General features: G+C 39.3%; 2 protein-coding genes across 5 annotated transcripts in view; both read right to left on the bottom strand.

Annotated features, from left to right (window-relative positions):
- Nucleotides 1-3,769: 3,769 nt before the first annotated feature.
- On the bottom strand, nucleotides 3,770-8,497 carry LOC120061072 (alpha-tocopherol transfer protein-like). Of its 2 annotated transcripts, none has more exons than XM_039010589.1 (6): nucleotides 8,131-8,497; nucleotides 7,543-7,831; nucleotides 7,096-7,277; nucleotides 6,288-6,481; nucleotides 5,996-6,106; nucleotides 3,770-5,462 (listed from the first exon to the last, which is right to left on the bottom strand). In XM_039010589.1, exons 2-6 carry the CDS (start codon nucleotides 7,821-7,823, stop codon nucleotides 5,178-5,180), a joined length of 1,053 nt encoding a protein of 350 aa, XP_038866517.1. In that variant the 5' UTR covers nucleotides 7,824-7,831; nucleotides 8,131-8,497; the 3' UTR covers nucleotides 3,770-5,177. The 2 variants fall into 2 exon arrangements, with proteins under 2 accessions (XP_038866517.1, XP_038866515.1); XM_039010587.1 differs by having other exon boundaries at nucleotides 8,200-8,497.
- A 1,455-nt stretch (nucleotides 8,498-9,952) lies between these two features.
- Nucleotides 9,953-16,947, bottom strand: part of LOC120061071 (hepatocyte nuclear factor 4-alpha-like) — a 30,137-nt gene continuing 23,142 nt past the window's right edge. For 2 of the 3 annotated variants that reach the window (XM_039010586.1, XM_039010584.1), the window contains exons 2-10: nucleotides 15,943-16,117; nucleotides 15,576-15,700; nucleotides 14,817-14,923; nucleotides 14,365-14,520; nucleotides 12,531-12,618; nucleotides 12,201-12,353; nucleotides 11,772-12,008; nucleotides 11,410-11,532; nucleotides 9,953-10,919 (exon numbers count right to left, since the gene is read on the bottom strand). In XM_039010586.1, the coding sequence (XP_038866514.1) occupies nucleotides 10,777-10,919; nucleotides 11,410-11,532; nucleotides 11,772-12,008; nucleotides 12,201-12,353; nucleotides 12,531-12,618; nucleotides 14,365-14,520; nucleotides 14,817-14,923; nucleotides 15,576-15,700; nucleotides 15,943-16,117 (1,307 nt within the window). In that variant the 3' untranslated portion in view covers nucleotides 9,953-10,776. The remainder of the gene's footprint in view (nucleotides 10,920-11,409; nucleotides 11,533-11,771; nucleotides 12,009-12,200; nucleotides 12,354-12,530; nucleotides 12,619-14,364; nucleotides 14,521-14,816; nucleotides 14,924-15,575; nucleotides 15,701-15,942; nucleotides 16,118-16,947) is intronic. The other variant, XM_039010585.1, reaches the window with a different exon arrangement.

Genomic DNA, 16,947 nt, shown 5'->3' with positions numbered 1-16,947 from the left:
GGTACATTTGGACAAATCGTGAAGGAGATATTCACATTAATATTAAAATGTTCTGCAAGAATATCATCAAATCTGTATACTTGGACTTTGATTTAGCTTTCCAAGTGTTAGTATTTGCAAAACAACCAGTTTTCATAATTCTGAAAATCCTTATAATTTTTATCCAAAATGAAAAGGCATGCTGTTGTACAATGTTAGTAGCTACATTTTACGACATATACATTGTTGATACTCCCGTAAAGCCCAGCTCATTGACTATCTAGCTAGCTTTGCTTGGCCCCGATTGGTGCTTATTTGACAAAGATACAGTCGTTCAAGTGATGGCCGCCCGCGTCATCGGCGTGCCATGAAGGCGTCGCTCTCTGACCAAATATGGTGTCCTATAGGATATACTACACCCCTAATGAAATAGTGAAGTCTTGTTACCTTCTACGATCTCTGAGTAATAGATGTGAATGTGATTTTACTTATTAAAACAATGTTTAGGGTGAGATTTTCAGATTCCTTTCATTGCAAATTGAACGAGTAGAAATACAAAATCGATTGTGCATGTTATATGGACCTTTTTAGGATATGAAAACTGATTTTATCTAACAAAACGACACTTCATGTTATCTCTGGGACCCTTTGGATGATAGATCAGAGCAAGATTTCAGAATGTAAGTACACATTTCACCTTCGGAGGTGAATTTATCAAACCTATCGTGGTGAAAAAACTGTTTTGTTGTTAGGAGCTCTCCTCAAAGAATAGCATGGCATTTTTCCGCAGTAATAGCTACTGTAAATTGGATAGTGCAGTTATAATAACAATAATTTAAGCTTTCAGCTTACTGAAATTTGTTGTTTCTCTAAATTCTGTGATCTTGACATAACGCGCTGCATGATTTACAACTGTCCCATTGACGGGACGCCGATCCTTAAGAAGTTTTAAATTAAGGGGAACAGTTTCCCCCACGTTACCCTACTGATATGATCGAAAGAAAGGGAGTGCTGCTCTCGGATCAGCGTTCTCCATTCAAATCTTACCTTAACATTATAATTATTTCACAATACTTACGACGGATCAGCTCCTAGAGATATTACCACCTACGGCTGCAAATATTGAGGTGTCTTATTCTAATGCTTACCCAATACAAATGCACTAAATTACCAATTTGGCACATCATTGCGCATGTTAGGCTACACATCAAGAAATCTATTGAGACAAGTGACAGACAGTAACCTACAAGTAGAAAGAAAGACATTCCAGTGTGTCCTACTTGTGCACCTGACATTAAAACGAGAAACTTCAAATAGAAGTCAATTCAAAATGCAATGTATTTCAATATGATTGAAATGTGCCTATTGTCTACTGTTTATATTTTAACACAGTCATCTCAGTTTTCCTTAGATTATGAACGTTTTCAAGTGCAATGTTAATAATGGTTTTGGGAAACATCTCAGGGATTTAATGAGGGGACTATGGAGGTTCTAACGATGAATTTAGCCTTATTTAAGGATCAATTTTTTGCCGAAAATGACATACCCAAATCTAACTGCATGTAGCTCAGGACCTGAAGCAAGGGTGTGCATATTCTTGATGCCATTTGAAAGGAAACACTTTGAAGTTTGTGGAAAAGTTAATGTTAAGTTAATGTAGGAGAATATAGCACATTAGATCTGGTAAAAGATAATACAAAGAAAATACCGTTTTTTTGTGTTTTTTTCTTCTTCATCATCTTTGATGAGAGAAAGGCCATAATGTACTTTTCCAGGTTAGGCGCAATTTAGATTTTGGCCACTAGATGGTAGCAGTGTATGTGCAAAGTTTTAGGCTGATTCATTGAACCATTGCGTTTCTGTTCAAAATCTTGTATCAAGACTGCCCAAATGTGCCTAATTGGTTTATTTATACATTTTCAAGTTCATAACTGTGCACTCTCAAACAATAGCATGGTATTCTTTCGCTGTAATAGCTACTGTAAACTGGGCAGTGCAGTTAGATTAACAAGACGCTAAGCTTTCTTCCCATTTCAGATATGTCTATGTCCTGGAAAATGTTGTAGTTACTTACAACCTCATGTGAATCACATTAGCCTATGTTAGCTCAACCATCCCGTGGGGGGACACCGATCCCATAGAGGTTAATATGCTTTTGGGAAGCCGGTCCATGTTCTATTCTACCCATGCATACCCTAGGACATGGATCATCAACTAAATTCAGCCCCAGGACAATTTTTACTTAAGTGGATGGCCAGAACATAATTACAAATAATTGGTAGACTGCAAATTGACCGCAAGAAGCCCAAGCATATATAACATTTGACAAAAACATAATCATTTCAAACCTTGCTTACGTTTGTATATGATCACATATATATATATTATGTGTGGGAATACCTTGGAACCGACTTCCAAAATTAAAATCACTTGGAGCCAATTTGCTGGTGTTTTTAGTCTTTTATGTCCAACAAAACAAACACTTTTGTTGCTCAGAAAACTTGGGGGGCCAAATAAAATCACCCGCAGGCCAAATTCGTCCTGTGGGCCACTAGTTGGGGAACACTGCCCTAAGATCTCTATGTGCAAAGCATCCTCTAGGCCTAATGGACATGTAAGGGTTTTGCAGAATACACAACATCTGCATTTGAAATTAGTTTATTAATCTCTTGATCGATTTAGGTTTACTCTGCAATATGAGGGAGGACATCTGCATTGCTTGCCGTTTGTGGTTTTAGGCTGGGTTTCTGTATAGCACTTTGTGACATCTGCTGATGTAAAAAGGGTTTTATAAATACACTTGATTGACTGCAGACATGCTTAGAAGAATACATGTTTTAGCTAATTACAATATAACATTGTGCAATGTAACAAGGACAAAATAAAATATTTAAAAAACACTTTGGCCTTTCATAAAATAATGAATAACCATTACCAGTCAAAAGTTTGGACACACCTACTCATTCAAGGGTTTTCCTTTATTTGTACTATTTTCTACATTGTAGAATAATAGTGAAGCCATCAAAACAATGAAATAACATATGGAATCATGTAGTAACCAAAAAAGTGTTAAACAAAACAAAATATATTTTATATTTGAGATTCTTCAAAGTAGCCACCCTTTGCCTTGATGACAGCTTTGCACATTCTTGGTGGCAATATAACCTAATCTCTAAATGACCTGTGGTAATAATATTTGGCAAAAACTGAAATATAGCTCCAGTGTTGCTGGGTGGGGTCCCCCATAGAACTGGCTTCTGTACCCTGGGTTGAGATTAAAACAGAACATTATGGGCTGGTTTTCAAATCACAGATTAGGCCTAGTTCTGTACTAATGGAGAATTTCCATTGAACATCCTTTTTAGTCTAGGACTAGGCTTAATCTGTGTCCAGGAAACCAGCCCGAAGTGTTGTCACTATTGGTATAATGCAAAGAAAACATAAAGCAGGTATCTGTCTGTAAATATGAAAATAATTATCTGTCTGTGGATTGAAACTTGTCTAGAACAATGCATTAACAAGGCCATTTCATGTAGCTAAATGTCAATTATGGTGACGTTAATATGTAATACTGTCGTTACTATTTTAGAACTATCCACTATCTACAATGCTAGTGGGTGAAATCAAATCATGATGAACGTGAAATAACCAACCTGGACTCCGGGGTAGATGTAACATAGTAAACACAAATCTGTCTCCCTCCATTTAATATATTGGCTCCCAAGTGGTGCAGTGGTCTAAGGCACTGCATCTCAGGTGTCACTACAGACCCTGGTTCAATCCTGGGCTGTATCACAACCGGCCGTGATCGGGAGTTCCATAGGGCGGCGCACAATTGGCCCAACTTCGTCCGGGTTAGTGGAGGGTTTGGCCGTCATTGTAAAATTGCACGAATTGCAATTCGTGCAATGTCTTACAAATTGGCGACACGTATGATATGTTACGAATTCCAATTTGTTGTGGCTAACGTTAGCTAGGCTAGAGGTTAAGTTTAGGGGAAGGGTTAGCTAGCTAACATGCTAAGTAGTTGCAGTAGTTGTCTGTGATGTGGTTCAATACACGTGACCTTTGGGTTGCTAGACGTTTGCATTATACGCCCACCCATCCTCCCCACTTTAGTTTTTGGCTTAAGTAACCTTTGGTCTTATGTTACCATACCAAATGTAACATATCATACTACTGTAATTTGAGTGTTACAGATTTATGTTTACTATGTTAGAAGCCAGGCTGTATTAACTGATCAGGACTAGTAAAATGTGTCTTAATAAGAACGAATGCACATGTCATACTGTAGGCTAGGGCTCCCAGTAACTCAGACATTACAGGTCTTGAGTGGCTCAGTTAGTAAGAGCGTGGCACCACCGATGGCAAGTTCATCACTGGTTTCAATTCCTGCAGGGATCACATACACATGCTAAAATTGTAGGCTACCCACTCATTGCACTGTAAGTTGCTTTGGATAAAAGTGGCAACTTGTATGGTTACAAATTAAACCCCATTCATAACCCCTTGCACATCTATCATTATCGAAAATAGATTAAAGGCAAAGTATGGATCCGGTAAGGCTACAACATGGTGTTTGAATATGACCATGCAGAGGAAGTCTAACAGGAACAGCCTCAGTACATGTATTCTGAGAAATGAAGGAGAAAGCGGAAGTGAGTGGCATTTCAAATGGGCACAGTTGATCGTCTTCCTATATAGGAAATAAATGTAACACTGGAAATTGTTTGAAACCGAGAGGCAGCTCCTATTAAGCCTCTTTGCCAGAACCTGAAGCTGCCTTATGCTTGGCCATGTAGTAGGCCCTGAACTCGTAAAGCGTCTCCCATGTCCATATAATTGTATAAAATTATGATCTCAAAGGTAAAAACCAATCCTATATCAGCACTCCTACTCTGAGACGCTTTTTGAATATGGGCCCAGACGACTATTTAGTTCCTCCTGTAGTGAATAACATTTCTACTAAATAACATTGAAAACTTGCCCCATGGGAACATGATAAAACATAGATAAATGTTTCAAAAGAAACAGTAGTGTTCTCATAGCCTAGTCCCAGATCTAGTTGTGCTGTTTAACCAACTTCTATGGCCATTGTCACATAAATGACTATAGGCGTTGGCAAGACAGCACAAATACATCTGGGACCAGGCTAGTATCCTCACAGTAGTTTAACGAGAGAGAGGTGATGGTCAGTATCAGTAACAGTAGTAGAGCTGAGAGCGTAGCCCCCTGAAGGTGTCATCATCCTGGGCAGCACCACCAGACTGCTGCCCTTCAAACAGCATGGAGTCTGGGAGAACTACGCCCTCTAGAGGATCTGGCTGGCAGAACTCCACTATAAACTCCTCCTCAGAGTCCAGTAATGTCTTCGACCAGGCTGACATGTCGAGGTGGCCGGCTACCCCACCATACTCCTCTGGCAGGACGGATCGAGGGATGTTGCGGTGCAGAGAGCGCAGGTCTGACCCATGGAGAACGTACTGTATGAAAAATAAAGGGAATTATGTTAGGCTGATGTGTCACAGAATCACAAAGGAGCATACAGTACTTCAAGTACTCCTGTTCATTTGATTAAGTTAATTCATAATGGCTAAATACATTTGAATTCACTAAAAATTATATCACTGGTAACCCCTACATATAAAACAAATAAAGGAGAGCAGCTAGGAGCTCAGATGCAAAAAATGTTATGTCCAACGTTTCGACAGACAAGCTGTCTTCATCAGGGTATAACCCCTGTATATAGCCTCGTTATTGTTATTTTATTGTGTTACTTGTTAATATTTATTTTATTTTTTACTTCAGTTTATTTAGTAAATATTTTCTTATCTCTATTTTCTTAAAACTGCAATGATGGTTAAGGGCTTGAAGTAAGCATTTCACGGTAAGGTTTACACCTGTTGTATTCGGCGCATGTGACAAATACAATTAGATTAAATTAAATCTGAATGCAGTGATCAAAATTCAACAGGCTAATGTGTACAGAAAAAGGAGGATAAGAAGAAAGACTCACCCTCTCTGCCATCTTCTCCTTCAAAAAAGGCTTAATTATCGCAAAGATCCCTTTGAAAATCCGGGGCTCATTTATGATGTTAACAGCCTTGATTCTTATTGGGAAGCTATCCTGAAATGCAACATTGAAATTCAAATCTATTTATATTATTTACAAAATACACAAGCCAAGAGTATCTTTCTTAAGGGTGTTTGATAAGATAAATATTTGAGATCTGATTCGAGTGTACTTTGATCATGATGTTATGGTTGATAATATCAAAACTTAAATATCAGAATAGTAATAAGGTTACCTGAAGGATGCTGACAACCTTCTTGGCCAGGAATGGGCCCGGATTGGACGCCTGGGACAAGCCCACCCCAGTGTAGTCTGCTAAGATGACGATCCCATTCACCTGAGTCTCCTCTGGCTGAATCAGCTTCTCCAGAGTCAGGTAAATTGCCCGGATGTTGTCCTCAAATGGATAATCATTCGCTTTCCATTTTCCTGTTGTAAAATAATTTGTATTTAGTAACACCGAAAAAGGTCAAGCATAGGACAACTTTAATCTGTTATATCAAGGCTATTGGCAGACATGTTTTCAAGATTCCAATTTTTGTTTTTGCTGTATATGTTTATGAGCAGCTATTAGCTCCTATGTCATGCATTATAGTGTATTATAAACTGGGTGGTTCGAGCCCTGAATGCTGATGGGCTGACAGCCGTCGTATATCAGACGGTATACCAATGGTATTACAAAACATTTATTTTTACTACTAATTACGTTGGTAACCAGTTTATAATAGCAATAAGGCACCTCGGGGGTTTGTGGTATATGGCCACTCCGCTTTGCATCGTGCCTAAGAACAGCCCTTAGCCGTGGTATATTGGCCATATACCACACCCCCTCGTGCCTTATTGTTTAATTATACATAGCTCATAGGGCATTGTAAATTATCAATTTCCGTCTCCTATAGATTAAATCAAATGTTATTCTATTGTTCTATTCTTCTACGATGAGTATGTTCATATGAATTGTTACCAAATAAAGATGAAAAAAAAGAGTTAGAGCCCTTCTTGGACATGGAAATACATTAGATAGTGCGAGCTAACACACTGACCAGGTCTGAGACAGAGGATGTAGCGTCCATTAGGGTCTGGATGGGGCAGGACAGTGAGGAAGCCCAGGTCTAACACATGTTTGATAGTGGAAGGTTTCAGGTCCTGGAAGACCTCAGGCCAGGCCCGCCGACTGGTATGGTAGTTAAGGAGAAGCTGCATGGCACGGTCATAGTCAAACTTCCTGGTGGTTGGACAAGGACATGGGACAGGACACCATTATGTTAGCGTTAAGATAGAACATCTTGAATAAGAAGAAACCAGGGCTCATATTCATAAACAGTATTAGAGTAGGAGTGCTGATCTAGGATCAGTTTTGACTTTCAAATCATAATTATATAATTATATGGACGGGGGGACTGATCCTAGATCAGAACTCCTACTCTGAGACGCTTAGTGACAGTTTCCCAGAGCATTATGGGTAGGTACTGTAATACATCATGATATACCTGGCCCGTAGGAAGCGCAGGAGGAAGGCATCGTCCAGCCTGGTTCGGAGGTTAGGCTGCTCCTTCAGCACCATGTCCCTCAGGGCCTGCACGTCTCTCAGCCTCCACTCTGGCTTCTCCTGTAGCTCCTCCCGGGCTTTGGCTACCAGCTCAGGGGTCAGAGTGCAGGAGTAGATGGGTGGCGGAGGGCCGGGGAACCTGTAACCAGCCGCTGGTGGTTCCAGAGGAGGAGGAGACCCAAGATCAATGTGCCTCATAGGCGCGCTTTCTTCAGACATCATTTTGGCCACTAAAATATAAACAAATACCACATACATGTCTGGATAAAACAACACAGCAGAAATAGTCGTGGTACAAGAAAACCTGGACTGGAGAGCATTACAAGACAGTAGAACCACATGAGAAATACCACAATTACCACAGAACATCTCTAAGGTTGTTATCAGCAATTAGTCATACACTGTAGCCACAAAATGGTGTGTATTCTCTAGTCTAGCCTACAGCAACAGCAGTGACCTAAACAACATAAATGTCACGACAATATCTTGAAAACACTGTATTGTAAACACTATCCTGTATTTCCCATACATTCTGCTTTTGACCGCGCTGCACTCGAGAAGCTGTGCTTGCAAGCCACTGCGGATTCTGAATACCAACCAGAATGACGATAGTTTTTTTTTGTATTTCCAGGGTCAAAAGTGTTCTCCAGACGAATGCTTAGTAAATCAAAACAGGAGCTGCCAACAACAAACCAACCTTTCTGGGTTTCCACTAGTTACCACAGCCACAGACAAAACTGGCTGTATCGTAAAAATTAATTAGAACAAAATGAGCACTTTGGTCTTAACTTAAGGTCAGGGTTAGGCATAACGTTATCAGTGTGGTTAAGGTTTGGGTTAGGTTTAAAATCACATTTTGAAAATATAAATTGTAGAAACGGGCGGGGTTTATAACTTTGTGGCTGTAATAACTAGTGACGACTAGCTTTCTAGTGCAATCCGCGGCCAGTTCCGGGTGGCGCGAGATTCTTTCTCTCTTTGGTTACTCCGAAGCATGTGATGAGCTGCGTCATTCAGTACTTGCTTACAGTACATTGTAACAACAAATCATGATCAAAATTATACATCAACCCCTAAATAGGCTATTATGAATTGTGTTGGCTTTAGTTTTTTTTATTCGGATACATATTTATACAGATGAAATTAAAATGTAATTTATGATACACACTTTATATTTAATCATCTTCAGAAGAAAATGGTTAACCTAGGCCTTCTATAATGTGAAGTAAAGTCCATGCGCGTGATATGCACCTGATAATAGACAGGTTTTCTGCGGTCATTGGATCCGATAGATGGCGCAATTGCACCACAAACGTCGGTTGATAGGCCTAGAGATTGAGCAAATTGGATTGAACGCTTGCGTTACAGCTGTCCCCTTTTGGCTTCAATGGGACAGGTCATAGAAATTCTAAATAGACAATAGCCTTTTCTATTGCATTGTCGCTGCTACACGCTCCTAAACATGCATGTAAGACCACACTACTCCACACACTGGACCGCAATGAACTGGTAAAATATTTTATTTCACTACACTTGTTAACAAAACTCGAAGTTGGCCTATTACTGTAACGAGAAATGGAGGGGAGGTGACAGAGATAACCAATACAACCTGCTAGAAATGAAACAAACACAAAAATGTAAATGCCTTGTCTTGAACCTATCGATTAATATATTACTGACTTTTTCTTTAGGTTACTCAAGTAGAAAAATAATCTATGAGAAGCTTTATTTCACAGCAATCTGCAATTACTTTATGACATGTTATCAGCCTGAAGAAACACCCCTTGTACTATTTATCCTGACCATGCACTGCCACGTAGGCCACGGCTTTTCATTCGTCAGAGACGAAAACAGCCGACAAGCAATTCAAACTGGTTTTGAAATGTCACTTTAATTCTTTAGCCAGCGTTAACCTGTCCTCGATAAATAAACATTGAATATCATTATGGTCATTGACCATTATCCATATCATAATACCATGCTAATAATAATTGAGAAATACACATCTTGATGATTGTAGGCTATCTTCATCTTCAATACCATAGCTTAGTAATAACTAATAACTAACAGTAAAATGAAGATAACAAATCATCTAGTTCTCATTCACTTAACTTGTTGTACAATATTGACTTTTCCAGACAAATGTGTGATAGATATAGGGTGACAGGAGGAGACCTCTGAAATAATGTAGCAAATTATATGTTTTCCTTCTGACATAAAATCAGGGTTTATTAACAGTGGATAGGCTATGCCTTCTACATTTTTAATTTAGATGTTATTGGTCTCATACCATATAAGTTAAGGTTCCATTAAGTACTTGTATCGTGTAATTAAATAAGGGGCAGTGCAAAGTGATTTAAAAATAAACATCGACATTTTATTCATCTTCACATTGTAAGGTGAAACATATTGCCCATCTTTCCAGTGTATTGAATGAAAGGCCAGTTTATTCTGTAATTTAGTAGTTATAATACCATGACACAAAAGGATTCTATAGTCAAACAAAATACACTAACATGTCTTTACAGTAAAACTGCAAATATTTGTTATATCTAAACACCAATGCAATGCATTTATTTCAAATTGGAAAACATTGTGAGTTCCTCAACCTGTGAATGCCTTAAGCTTTTATGAAGTGGCTCCATAGAGAGTATACAGTATTAAATGGACTGCGCTGTTTTCATTCAAACATTTAAGCACGTTACTACAGAACTAAATAGCGATTTTTAGAACATATGGACAGGGACATATTAAACCATATTAGACAGGGACATATTTCAATGAAACACAACTGTCATACAGCAAGTTGAATAGAACTTGAAAAAGTAAAAAAAAAAAAAAATCTGAACCAATTGACTACCTATTATATAGCTATGTCTGTCACATTATTACATTATTTAAAACCATGACAATGTCGTTCTCATCTCTTGTCTGCTTGATACTACATTGTACATGTAATAATATTGTTAGGCCTATGTACCTCTGGTGGGGGTCAGTTGACTAATGTATCCCAACTGTACAGTACACTCCTGAGATTTGTTGAGAATAAGTGTTTCTCACATATGAATTGTTTTTCATCTTTATACTGAGTATGTATAAATAAATAGAGATACTAGTGAAGATTATGAAATTGTGAATGCTTTGTTGGACGGGGTTTGTGGGGTCCAGTTCTATGTTAGATGGCTTCTTGTTTGGTGATGGTTGGCTGCGGGATGGAGCTAGTTTGCTTGGGCACGGTGGCTATAACCCCTTGAGCCATCTTATAGTGTTCTGAACTGGAGGCTGTGGGAGGAGAGGGAATTGGAGTTTCAGGAGTGGCTGCAACAAACCAGAAAGAATCAGTTAGTGAAGGAATTCACTAAACTACACAGTCAGTCAGGTACACAGCAAAGCAGCATATTTACCTTGTGGCATGACATTACTTGGAAAGAAAACTTTTTTTTCTTCCAGACAAGGAATAAGCACTTTTGTGAAATTTCTGAGGGAATTAAAAATGTTAAGAAAAAAATAACAGACGTTTTCTTTGACAAAGTAAGCCTGATTAGTCTCTCTGAAGAATTTAGTGGATTATTCTGCCAAGCTTGTTTGTCCTTCCAACTACCTGACTGTTGCAAATGGGAGTGGATTGATGCCACTGAGCCCATCGTTGGTTGAGAATCTCAGGCATTTTTAGGTACATTTTATGGTCGGTGTCCCGTACACAACTTTCAGTGCTTTTGAATCGAGGACTAGGCTTAAACTGTTTTTGGGGAACCTGCCCTCAGAGTTGGACATTTAAAGTCGGGCATATGTAGTTATTGATACTCACAGATTTGGACGTTATGGATGGGAGTAGCCATGTTGCTGGCCACAATGACATTGTTGCTGAGGTGTTCCTGAACCAGATGTGGCTGCAGAGAGTGAGGTGTGTGAGTTGTCTCATTAGCAGAACCTGAGGGAAACCACAAAACATGCAAAAATCACACAAACAGTTAGTTTCCTCATTCACTGTGACACTGTCCATTGGTAATACAGTATGATAACTAACTAGCATTTTATCCTATTGAAGAGTGTACACTTCTTTAGACAATAGAACTAATGGAAACTTGTTTGTACTCAATTCTTTTGGCATTACTTTTGGCCATAGATTTAGAATTGTTGTTTCTCAGTAACAATATCAAGAAGGCTAACCTCCTAAGAGCATCTCTTGGAGCAGGTTGTCAATCTTGGCCATCCCAAATAGCTTGACAAACTGTATCTGTTCGATCATCTGCCAGGTGATGCTCTGTAGTGTGGGCAGCAGCAGGAGCAGCTCTCCGAAGCGTCCCCGGGAGTCATACTGCCGATCGTTGATGTAGTCCTCTAGGCTGACCTGAATCTGGTAACGCATCCGCTTGATCTTACTGGCGTCACTCAGACCTTTGGCATCTGGAGCAGGAGAGAGTAGGTGTTTGGTCAATAGCTTGGTCACTCACTGCCTGGTCATATTGCTCGTAGAACAACCATTTCTAGTCAATAGTTGTGTTACTCACTGGTAATCATTTTTATTTTTCAACACAAAAGTTACTGCCCTCGAATGATAGTCTGTTTATTTTAAAAGTGATGTGTTTCATGTAGTACCTGGATCGAAGAAAACAATGGCTTTCAAACAAGCGTATTCATTGTCGTCTATCTGGTGCTCCTGGAAGGACAGCACTAGCTCGTCCAGAATCCTAACTGCTACCCGGATCACTTCCAACTCGGGGCAGTTCCGGGGAATAATGTGGTCATTTCCTATAAAAAAACAGAAAAAAAGAACTGTCTTGTAGGGTAGGATCACTCTGTGTTTGATGACCCCCCCCCCCCCCAAACAAGTATCATATTGCTATCATAAACTATTCTGACAATTATAACTAGTCTATGATATGACATATGTGATGTACTGTAGCTAAGATGTTATCTTGACTTCACCTAATAGCAGGAGGTCCTTGTACAACATAGACCTCTTTGCAACTCCAAGCAGAAGATGCTCTCCAGCATGAGCTCGCAGCAATGCCACCTGAAACAAAGTAAAGTCATTTCATTATTAGCTTTAACCTTGAAACTGTCTTGCAGCAAAACACCTCTTACCAGCATACATGCTAGTCTCCATGTTAACTGTCTCTTCTATGAAACCATTTATTTGATAAGACATGGGAAATATTCAGGGTTGGGGTGTGTCACGGCCGTCGTAAGTAGCGTACCAAGGTGCAGCGTGGTGAGCTTACATATTCCTTTTTATTAGAAATGACGACAACAATAACAATTAACAATACAAAACAACCGTGAAGCTTAAGGGCTAATGCCACAAACAAAGTTAACTTCCCACATTGAAAGGAGGGAAAAGGGCTACCTAAGTATGGTTCCCAATCAGACACAACGATAGACAGCTGTCCCTGATTGAGAACCATACCCGGCCAAAACATAGAAATACCAAAATCATAGAAAACAAAACATAGAATGCCCACCCCAAATCACACCCTGACCAAACCAAATAGAGACAATAAAAGGCTCTCTAAGGTCAGGGCGTGACAGGGAGTAACTTATTACATGTAGTAAGTTACATGTCATCTGATTACAAAATAGCTTACTGTTACCAGCAAAAATATTGTAATCAGATAGACAAATACTTTTGAAAAACTAGATTATTACTTCTTGGATTACTTTTAAATTCAGAAAGGATGTTTGTGGAAAAGATACATTATGACTCCTTTCTGTTTTCTCAATTAGATTGAATTCAGCATTGAAAAAAGTTTTAGTTTGTTCCACCTGAGTGAGTCCACTATGATGACACACCAAATGCATTTGATTTATTTGAGAGTTTTTATTGAACCTTTACCAGCAGGGAGTCATGCTGAGAACAAGGTCTCTTTTACAGAAGAGCCCTGTAATTATGTTTAGGAATATTTTCACAGTTTGATGGATTCTTTTTGTCTTCTTCTAATGCCTCTTAAGGTTCCCCTTAACCAAAAAGTAACTAAAAGTAATCAGATGACGTTACTGATTACAATTTTGGACACATAACTAGTACATGTAAAGGATTACATTTAGAAAGTAACCTACCCAACCCTGGAAATATTATACCTCTTATGCCACTTATACCTAACCATTAAACAAGGAAGCTTTCCCACCACCTTTTAGGTCACTGAAGAGCTGACCAGAGTCAAGTAAGTGTGTGAAGATACACCTGTTGGATCCCTCACTAATTCAATTTCAGCAAATCAGTTACCAAGCCCTGGTCATCACAGTGTTAATGATTCTGGAATGGTTCTGAGCACAGATAGAACTTTCAAACCAGCTCATCATATTGTAACTGGTGATTCAAATACATTAACCCCTTCTTTGGATTCGGAGGTCTTTACAGCAGCAGCACTCCCTACTCAAAATGCTGATTGGAGAGATGTCTATTCCATGGACACATAGCTTTAAGTTGTTCTTTTTAGGAATGACAATAATACTTTACTCCAACATTCTTTTTTTAAATCCCAGCCCCCGACCCCACAGGAGGCCTTTTGCTTCTTGCTAAGCCTCCATTGTAAATATAACTGTTGTGCTTAATTGACTTGCCTGGTTAAATATAGGTTTAATAAAATACTTGAATTATCTATCAGACTGGTTTCTGCCCTATATTGCAGGCTTTTTAGTCCAAGACAAAATGGCCCATAAAGTGCAATACCCCAGAATAAGAGTAGTATGGTTTAGTCCAACCTAGTTTAGTCCAGTCCAGTCCAAGTCTATCACTGTAAAGTCTAGTGCAATGTCTTACCTGGTCATCCAGAGGCAGATCACAGAAGGCAGGGATGTACTTGGCCCATTCTACCAGCACCAGCAGCTGCTGTTTCATTGATTCACACACATCTGTGACGGTCGCTATCTTTTTCGTCCTGATGTCACCATTCAGTATGGGCCCAGGTGAGGATATCTACACACACACACACACACACACACACACACACACACACACACACACACACACACACACACACACACACACACACACACACACACACACACACACACACACACACACACACACACACACACACACAATAATAAATAGATGTGTGTTCTATTCATAGACAAATTATCAACACCACTTATTTAACCAAAATAAATTCAATTTCAATACAACTTTTTACCCATTCTGGGGCAATTTAAAATGACTTTAAAATGACTTACAATGATTTCGATCGAAATAGCCATATCCATGGGCCTTACCTGTCTTGAGAGCACATCTGCCTGGATGAGTGCATTGATAGATGGTAAACTGCTGTCTTCATAGCTAGATCTTCTGGTGCTGATTCTGTCTCTTTCGTTCTGTACAGCTGAGAAACAAATAAACCGTAGCTATCGGAATAGAATAGATCCTTTATTATCTATTGTTCACCAGAAACTGTTCAGTCAAAGCACTCCCCATACTGCCATTCTGACTCAACTTGACAAACCTACAAAGTCATACAACTCAAATATGCCATTCTTTTCATAATAAACGGTGCATACAATATTATCTGACACTCATTAACAATTATTATGGGGATATTATCATTGACTCATATTAGCATTGACTTCGAGGGAGACAAAAGTCTCCCAAGGTTGATGTGTTTATCAGTATGTGTGGCTATAATTCCCCCACAATTCCCCCACAGTACTGTTTGCTCAGCATAAGCTGGTCATAGACTTTAGTGCATCATGGAGTCAACATTAACAAAGTGCTGGCCTCCTGGCTCTTGCAACATACCTCATGAGCAGTCCCAATGGCTCTGCTCGGCTCTACAATGCTACGATAGGGACTGGCTGATAAAAATGGGACGTTCTAGTTCTAGGATATCCTTTACCAGAGATTATGAAATAACTGCTAGTGTCATCACGTTCTTGTACAAAAAGTAGAGACTGAGCATAATACGTACTACCACAATATGACCACATAGGCCTCAATCATCTCAATCATTTTTTCACTCTTTCACTCTTGTAAATTACCATTTGAATGAAGTTGAATGAATTGTATACCTTCTTTTTTCATGCCAGCTCGAAAGCATTTCTTCAATCGACAGTATCTGCATTGATTCCTTTTGTCTTTGTCCACAATGCACTGTCTGTTGAACCTGGAGAAGGAAGTTAGAAAGAATGCTTTAGATGAATTGTGTTGCAGTAGAGAGAAAACTGTTGTTGAATATGCCAGTGTCATTATTACAACTGTCTGTATAAGTCATTCTTTCATTGTTATCTCTGGCTCTAGAGGCATAAATCAGCAATTGCAACTTCACTGTCATTATTCTTGTCAAATGGACCGGAATATGGTGGTTCTGTTGTTTGCCCTTGCGTATAATGTACTGTATATACGCACCTGCATGAGTACATGTGGTTTTTGCGAACACTCCGGCGGAAAAAGCCTTTGCAGCCGTCACAGCTAGAGGCGCCGTAGTGCTTGCCCGTGGCCCTGTCCCCACAGATGGCACACAGGGCGACCGCCCCGAGGTGGTTGGCTGTGTTCATGTTGGCACTCTCAGCCGGTGAGGAGTCTGAAACAACAGACAGAGAGATATTGTGGGTGCTACACTATGTAAAGCATTTTGAGCTGTGGAAAAATGCTATATCAATCCAGTCTTCCTCTTCAGGTCAGGAGGTCTTTGGGTCATCAATGTTTGACTTAGGGAAGAGGATGTGTATGTGTGCAGTGGGATAAGTAGTTACTAGACATTTTTGATGACAATGAAATAATTCACAGCTTGGAACTTTTTGGAAGTTAGCCTGTGAGTATAGGGATGGATGGTGTGGAGTGACTAGTTGAAAAGAGTTAGAAAGGCTTGAGCTGGAGGAAATGTTATGTGATGCTGAAATATTTGTTACTTTTAGCAGAATGTTTGCTATAAAACGTGAAAAAGTCATGTTTCGACTCGTAGCTCTCTCAGTCCTCATATTTATTGACTAATTGGTCAATATAATGACTGAATATTATATTCAGTCATTAACTTAACATATTTTCGAAGCAAACAGACACTTTGATTAGTTTAGTTTAAAAGTTGAGAACAACCGGCATCAAGTGATTACATTAAAGTCGGTCAGTGTCATTGCTGATTGATCAAATGGGCTAATACGGCTATGATCAGGCTATGGTCTATTACAGTAGTATTTACTGTCTATCTGTCTATCTGAGTAGTAGCTGAAATCCCAGTCAAGGTAAACAGTAACTGATCCAGGATTTGATTACCTCTGAAAACGCAATCACTGGAGACAGGCAGTCTCACCCTCCCTCAAAGTCATCAATGAGATGACTGGTTCAATCAATCATACAGTATGGAAGGTTTCTGCCAACACTTTACATTGAGTTACTCACAGTTATACCTGTGTA

This window comes from Salvelinus namaycush, chromosome 16, assembly GCF_016432855.1.
Source record: "Salvelinus namaycush isolate Seneca chromosome 16, SaNama_1.0, whole genome shotgun sequence".
Taxonomy (NCBI): domain Eukaryota; kingdom Metazoa; phylum Chordata; class Actinopteri; order Salmoniformes; family Salmonidae; genus Salvelinus; species Salvelinus namaycush.
Note: the sequence above shows the minus strand (reverse complement) of the source record. Positions and strands in the feature narration are given on the sequence as shown.